At 32.8% G+C, this 8,185-nt stretch overlaps 1 protein-coding gene across 1 annotated transcript; it reads left to right on the top strand.

Moving 5' to 3' along the window:
- Positions 1-1,077: 1,077 nt before the first annotated feature.
- LOC130936273 (uncharacterized) lies at positions 1,078-4,196 on the top strand. The gene is made up of 3 exons (XM_057866319.1): positions 1,078-1,666; positions 2,105-2,272; positions 2,380-4,196. Exons 1-3 carry the CDS (start codon positions 1,109-1,111, stop codon positions 4,087-4,089), a joined length of 2,436 nt encoding a protein of 811 aa, XP_057722302.1. The 5' UTR covers positions 1,078-1,108; the 3' UTR covers positions 4,090-4,196.
- The last annotated feature ends 3,989 nt before the right edge of the window (positions 4,197-8,185 follow it).

The following is an 8,185-nucleotide window of genomic DNA, read 5'->3' as shown; positions in this document are numbered from 1 at the left end:
GAAATGAGACTATACATCCAAGCATTTTCTACAATCAGGTTCAACTAAGTTATCCCAAACTTAACAAAAACTGCTCACACTTGTACGTGTGAATCACACTTCTTGTTCATGTAAAAAATAATATCGAAATTTCTTAATTGCGACACAATGATTTCTTAACTTTGAATCTGAAATTATTTAACTTTGAGATAAAAATTTCTCAAGGTTATAAGCTTGATGTCACAGTTTTTTTTGTTCTTCTTATTCTTCTTTTTTTTCATGTAAATTTTTTGTATTTATATTTATAAAATTATGTATTTTTTTTAAATATTTGTGTTTATTGTCAAAAAAGATAAACCAAAAAAAAAATAAAAAATTACATAATTTTTTTATTTTATTCTTTTTTTTTGTTTTTAATTTTTAAAGAGGGTTAATTAAAAAAAATTATAAAAATGTGAAAATAGTGAAAATATGAAGGAGAAAGAATTGTTTTGAAAATATATAAAATTATTATCAAAATTTTTTATGTGCAATACATAACTTTTTTTACTTTGACACTGAAATTTTTTGATATTCTAAATTTGATGTAACAATTTTTTAAAAAGAACTTATTTAGGTTCTTTTTATTCTTCTTTTTTTTGTTTTTTTTTTTTGGTTATGTATTTATTTGTTTTTGTTTTTTTGTTTTTGGGTTTTTTTTTTGAGATAGAAAAATAAAAAGAAAAAGAAAAATTGAATAAAAAAAAAAGACTTAAAAGGAGAAGTAAGAAAAGGAAGACACCGAATGTGTATATGTGCATGATTCTAAGATGTATTATTTTATTTTATTTTGGTTGAAGTTGGTTGAGTAAAAAGCTTGTACACGTAATTTTTCTGTTATTGTTATTATTATTATTATTATTATTATACTTTTCCTTTTCTTACCGCAAAAGTACAACTGAGGATCCCTCGCCAACTTTATTATTCTATTAAGCAACTTCTTATGTTCAAAAACTGCCAGGTAAGGGTATCTTTGACTTTGACAATCTTTGAAGGAACCTAAATAAATAGTTTCTCAATACATATTTCACACTACCAACTTATAATTCACATCCCTTGCTAATTTCTTGTGCTCCAATGTATATCACGCATGATGTCAAATAAAACTATAATAACTACAATTACTAGCTCAAAAACAGAGATGTGGCGAAGTCGTTTAGGCTCTGCTTTAAGGGCCGCCATAGCGTGCACCATAGTTGGTTGCACCTCAATCTATGGCCCCAAACCTCTCCGGCCCTACTTCGAGTTTTCCACTTATTCTTATGTCACCACTGTTCTAATAGTCTCAGATGCCACACTCGGTGAAACACTAAGAGGTTGCTGGCATGTCCTATGTGCCACCATGCAGGCTATGATCATTTCACTTCTTAGCCTCCTTGTGATAGGACATGGCAACTTCAACAACCGTGTGGCTGCGATGGCAGTTGCGGCTGGTTCCTTTTTCGTGGCGCTGCCGGAATCAGTGGAACTTAGGACTAAGCGGATTGCATTTGGGCAGCTAGTGATTGTTTATGTGAGTGCAGTGATAGATGGTAAGAAAGAAGGAGTGACAGTGTTCCCAGTTCATGTGGCAACCTCTACTGCCCTTGGAGCTGTGGCTTCAGTTTTGGCCATGTTGTTGCCATACCCTCACCTTGCATATTTTGAGGTAACTTTGTTTAGTTTAAATATTAATAGTCTGTTTGGACCCCATTACTGTTGATTTTTTTTTAAAATATGGCAAATAGATTTTTGAAAGTTTTGTGTCACCAAATGAATGGTAATTACTGATTAGTCCATGGAATATTTCATTTTAGTTTTTGACTTTCTATTTCCCTTATTCACTCTACTTATACAAAAAATAAAAAATGAAATAAAAATAAAAAATCTCAGCATTTAACATAGAGCATGAAGGAACAAAACAGAAACAAAAGAACACTGTAAGATAGGAGACAAAAGGAAAAGGAGCTGATTTAGAAGATAAAGCTTATTAACAAACCAAAAAGTGCATAAAGCTAAGGAAAGTGTAGAATGTTTAGTTATTTTATTTATAAAAATGCAAATTTTAATAATTAATGGCTTCCTTTGTGTAATTCATACCTTTCAGGCGAGGAAATTCTACCAATTATACATTGAGAATACTTCTGAGAGGCTAAATTGCAACATAGAAACCATCTCTGCCTCAGACAACTCAACTGCTGTTACTTTCTTCAATCAAGCCAAGTCCCTCTCCGTAGTAGGACCCAAACTTTTCCAGAGAATAAAAAGCAACCTGGTAAGTTATAGCATGATATTCAACATACAACCTTCATATATGAGCAATTAGTTTCGCAATAATTGCAATGAGTTAAATATATTAATATTATCCTTTTCACAAAACAGAATGGAATACATTGGGAAAGGCCTACCAATCCCCATTGTATTGATCCAAAGGAAAGACTGCAAGACTTGGAGGTACCAATCAGAGGGATGGACATTGCTTTATCAAGCTGCACTTCTTTTCCCATCAGTTTCATCGATGAAGAGCTCAGGGGTACCTTGCTCAATTGCAGAGGAAGATTCAGCCAAGAATTAGATCAGCCAGATAAGTTATTTGCACCTCTTGATACAAACACCACCTCTGAAAGCAAGAAGGAAATTTTGAATAAAAGCATTTCCAAAGCCTATAAGGATCTGCCAACCTCATTTTTCTTGTACTGTTTGCAACTTCTCTTCGAGAACTCCCCTGTAGCAAAGAAAACAAACCATGTGGCGGAAAATCCTCCGAAAGATGATGATTTCAAAGGGATTTTCAGAAAGATAAGAGAGGTTTCTATGAAGTCAATCCCCAGCATGGACAGCTTGGTTTTTGCATTCAAGTGCTCGCTTACATTAGGCCTTGCTATGCTGTTTGGGTTGACATACAGCAAGGAAAGTGCATATTGGTCAGGGCTCGCGGTCGCCATCAGTTTTGATCCTAGACGTCAACCAACATTCTGGGCTGCAAATGCACGTATGCAGGGAACAGCAATGGGTTCAATCTATGGGGTTCTATGTTGCTTCATTTTCCAAAAATATGTAGATTTAAGGCTCTTGCCTCTTTTGCCATGGGTGGTTTTCTATACATTTATAAGGCATAGTAGAATGTATGGGCAAGCTGGTGCAATTTCAGCCGTTATAGGGGCCTTACCTATCCTTGGTAGGGAGCACTATGGCCCTCCAAAACAGTTTGCAATTGCCAGAATAGCTGAGGTCACAATTGGACTCATTTGCTTTGTCATTGTAGAGATACTAATGAGTCCTTCAAGAGCAGCAACTCTTGCAAGAACTGAACTTTCTCGAACCTTGAGAGCACTTCAAGATTGCATTGGCAAGATCGCTATTAATGTTCCTAGAGAAAACGACAAATTGTCTTCAAGTTCTCAAGTACTGAGAGCAGCACAGAAAAATATGAGATGTCTGGTGTCTCAAATGGAAGCATTCATAGTAGAAGCTGAGTTAGAACCAAACTTCTGGTTCGTTCCATTTCATGGTGCCTGCTACCGAAAGATGATCCAATCACTGTCAAGGATGGCAGACCTCTTTCTATTTGTGGCATACTCAATGGAACATATCTCACAGTTGTCACAGCAGGAAGGAGGATCATGGGTGAATCTCCGAGATCAAATGCATGAGAATATAGAAATTGTTAAGAACAATGTCTGTCCTAAACTGAAATTCTTTGAAGAGATAACCAAAATCAAGTCTCTCACAGAACTAGAAAAGGAATGGACGAAAAGAAACGTTCCTTGCGACATTGAATCAGGAGGATATCCCAATGCAGATACATTTAGGGCCATGTCTGGGGATGAGGAAGTGCATAGCATCACAGGGACTTTCCTCAAACACCTGGAGGACATAGCTACCAAAACTCACACCAACACAAATGAAGAGATGGTTAAATGCCAAATGCTTTTTCATTATAGTTGCTTAGGATTCTGCACTAGTAACTTGGTGAGAGAAATAATGAAGATTGAGAGTGAATTAAGAGAACTACTAATTTGGGAGAATCCATCAAGTCATGCAAACATGAAAGAAATTTATTGTAAGATCAGCACACTCTGTTCGTGGTAAATGATCACAAGTCACAAAAAGTAAATTTCCTTAAGAATTAACCAATATCATGTCAATAATGGTACCTTATGTAACTAATAAGAACAAATGATTCAACTCCTACAATTGTTTAGCCTTACATGTTCATTCTCTTTCAATTATTTTCCTCAATTATGGAACAGATATCTTGGAAGCACAAATCATGTATAAAAAGATTAAGGTTTCAGCAAGTTTTATATTAGTTGAAGTTTTAGCAGTCACATACTGACATAGACGAACATTGACATTCCCAAATCGGAGGTCTTAAATAATAAATATATAAAAAAACCATTAATTATTTTTAAATAATTAAATGAAAAAGAGCAAACACACTGAAGGTCAGTCTAACACCCCAGCAGTTTTGCATTTTTTTTTTTTTGGTCAAAAGCAATTTTGCATTTCAATATAGCTTTCCGATTATGGAATTTTTATTTATTTGTTTTTTGGGACAGGATGGATTTTTCTTTCTAAACTCTATAATGAGACCAATGATATTGTACTCACCAAAAAGGCAAAAACACCAACGATGAAGGGCCATCTTTGAACTTCTTATTTACCCCTACCCGGAGAAAAAAAAAAAAGACCCTTGCGTGGTTGAGCGTTTCTATAACAATAGCTAATTTTTTTTATGAGTTTATACTAAATATAATATAAAAATTTAATTTAATCTCTTAAATGTAATCTTAGTACATTCAAGCTATGTTCTAAAAGTTCATTTTTATCCTATTTTTAACTATTTTTAGCTATAGTGCATTGATTAAAGAAGTAATTATTTCATGTGTTAAAAATATGCAAAATATTATACAATAATACATGTAGATGAGTAACTACCCTCTAATTTTTGGAAAGCAGCCGAGTAACTACATGCTTATATCTCATATTAATTTTAGGATAAAGTATATTTTTTATCGTAATTAATTTCTACATCTAAGTTATTTGATCAATCAAGTTCAACTAAGTAGTTTTGACCTATTTTACTTCTATGCGCTATTATTTCTAATAAACTTTTGATTCAACACACGAATATATATAACCTTTTTTTCATGCAGATTTTGTTTCTTTTTTCAAATTTTTAAGCATTTTATGTGTCTCTATATTCCGTTCTATTTCTATGTTTTCTATGTTTTTCTTCTTTTTTTTATGTTCTTTGCGTTCTCTGCGTTCTCTTCGTTCAAGTTCAATGCTCTTTTATCTGATTTAAAGAGTTTGATTAAAGTTTTTGAAATCAAGCTGTGAATCAGGTTTGAACAGGTATTTGGTTATCGAAAATAATGAATGATTCAAGTTCAAACTGTCAATTGAACCAGAGCGAAGTGAATTATTGTTTTGAATCGAATCAAGTGGTTAAAGTCTGGTTTGATTCTAGTTAATGTAGTTCGTTAGTAGTATATGATTCTGTAGGTGAAAAATATTATTTTTGTATTTGAAAATTGCTGTTCATGATTAATGGTTTGAATTGAATATTGAATATAATGTAAGAATTCTGAATCTGAATTATTATTGTGATGAATCTATTCTATTCTCGTTTTGGTGTATTTCTATTTATAAATTGGTGTATTTTGGCAATCTATCGGTGTATTTTTAGGTTCAGACTTTCAATTGAACTAGGTCAAATTGTATTATTATTTTGAATCAAATCAAGTGGTGAGGTGTGGTTTGAATCTATTTAATGTAGTTTATTAGTTGTTCTTGTTTTCATTGATGAGTAAGGTCTATGGATTAAAACTGACTATGCCTATTTGATTTTTTCCCAAAGGCGGAAATGACTAAATAGGATTAACTCTAGATAATCGCCATGTTTGTGGTCAATGACTCGGATAGGAACTCTTTGATTCTCAATCCTAACCAGGAATGTCTTTTATCATTTGTACTTCTTTAGTTGTTTATTTTCTCGCCTCTTTATCCGCAAACCCCCCTCTTATACTCATAACCGATAACACGCATACCTCACTACAATTACTTTGAGAGACAACTTAAGATCTAATATTCTTGATATTTTTATTGGCTTGCACTTGTGACAAATAATTTAAACTTTGATTGATGGTTACTCGTCGGTCGGGACTATGCTTGCAACGAGATTCTTTTATTGAGAAACTCTAAACCGTCGTAAATCCTCACACCAAGTTTTTGGTGTCGCTGCCGTTGACTCTTCTAGAGATAGTGTATAACTCCTAATTGTCGTGACGACCGACTTTCTAGAACTATATTCCATACCGATTCTAAACTCTCCGCCCTTAGCTTAGGATCAGCAATACCTACACAAAAACTAAATTATTACTCATTGATCCATCGAAAATATAAATTAAGAAAAATATATTACTCACTCCTCACGTACCTATGTTTGCATATTCGGAGAATTTCGGTACATGCATAGCATCAAAATCCAAGCTATACATGAAAGGTGGAACGTTCATCGGTTGACTGACTACGGGAGGAACCACTATATTTTCCACTATTGCCTCTCTTCCAACATCACCATCCTCATCCTCGTCGCCGGCTTCGTAGGTAGCTTCGAAGTCCTCTTCGCTATCACTGTTCATTTTTTGATACACTTTAGCTCTATCATCTTCTATGTCTGCATCATGTTGAATCTCATTTGTCTCTATATTTTCAAACTCAACATACAACTCAATATTTAGCTGTTGCACCTGAAGCCAGTGAATATGGAACATATGCTACATACTTGCCTCGTCAATGATCGGCATAATATCAAATTTTATTAGACCACCAAATACTATAGCGGGATTTTGGTATAGAATATTACTCACTCTTTTTAAGATATCGTTCTCTATGTTTTGACAAAGATCGTTCTGAAGCTCTACGAACGTCACGATGCATAGAACCACAAATAAAAACGGATTCTCACACACAAAGCTCACCCCGCACAAGTATTTTGTATAATCTCACTGTTATAATTCACCACTAAATTTGTAACACTCTCCATCACACCACCAACACACTTAAATAACTCTCCTCTTTACAATAAAATGGTAACAAACTTTGGTATGTATAGAAGAAACACCCAACATACAGGTCACGTATTGCAGCAACAACGAATCAATCCATAATATATGTGCAGGACATTCCCAGCGTGTTAGTGAGAATGTTACCACGTGACAATAAATCTTCTACATATATATTGGCCAAAATTTTGCCACGTAACTAACACATCCTCAACCACATGCTGAATTAGTATGACCTTCACGTGTTATCCTTTTTTTACCTGCAATATTTACTTATATACAATTATACTAAATACTCTTATTTCTAACAAAAACACTAATAATATTTTCATATTGGAAAAAAATCAGCCATCATTTGGTTACACAAGTTGTATGTCATACACGTTTCCTCAATGCTTCAGTCCGCCTTTGTCTAAAAGAAAGACACAGGAAAACCAAGACGCATCACTGATTATATATAAAACTGTTTATGTTATTATCCCCTTCAATATCTATGACGAAACCTTATTTACAAGTGTTCGCGTGCGTATGATAACTTCAGTAGAAAATTCATCTAAACATAATTCTCTTGTATTTGAATGTATATCAAACGCCTATAAAAATGTGCTTATAATAAAATGAGAAAGTATAGAAAAATAATAGTTTTTTAAACAACATAAATAATAAATTAAAAAATTAATTTTAATTTTAAAATTTTTAAATAACGTAAATAATAGTTTAAAAAAATTATTTTAATTTTAAAAATTAAATTTTAAATTAATCAGGTTTAATCATAATAAAAAAAATTAATTTTAATTTAAAAATTAAATTTTGAATTAATTATATTTAATCATAATTTTAAATTTTTTTATTTTTGCTGCAATCGCTTCTGCAATTCTGTGTCACTGTCGTCACTGCTGTATCGCGATTTCGATGTCTCCCACAGTTGCTGTTTTGTTACTTGTTTTTTATTAATAAGTCAGATGTTTATTTTACTATGTATATGGGTGGTTCTTTTCATTCTAAAGTGGATGTTTATTTGGATATATCGTTGGTATTTTACTTGATTTACTTAATTTTGCATACACATGCTTCGCAAAATGTTTATTTTACTATGTATGTGAATAATTTTTTTT

Source organism: Arachis stenosperma, chromosome 6 (assembly GCF_014773155.1).
Source record: "Arachis stenosperma cultivar V10309 chromosome 6, arast.V10309.gnm1.PFL2, whole genome shotgun sequence".
NCBI classification, from domain to species: Eukaryota; Viridiplantae; Streptophyta; class Magnoliopsida; order Fabales; family Fabaceae; genus Arachis; species Arachis stenosperma.
The sequence above is the reverse complement of the archived record's forward strand: the minus strand, read 5'-3'. Positions and strand labels throughout refer to the sequence as shown.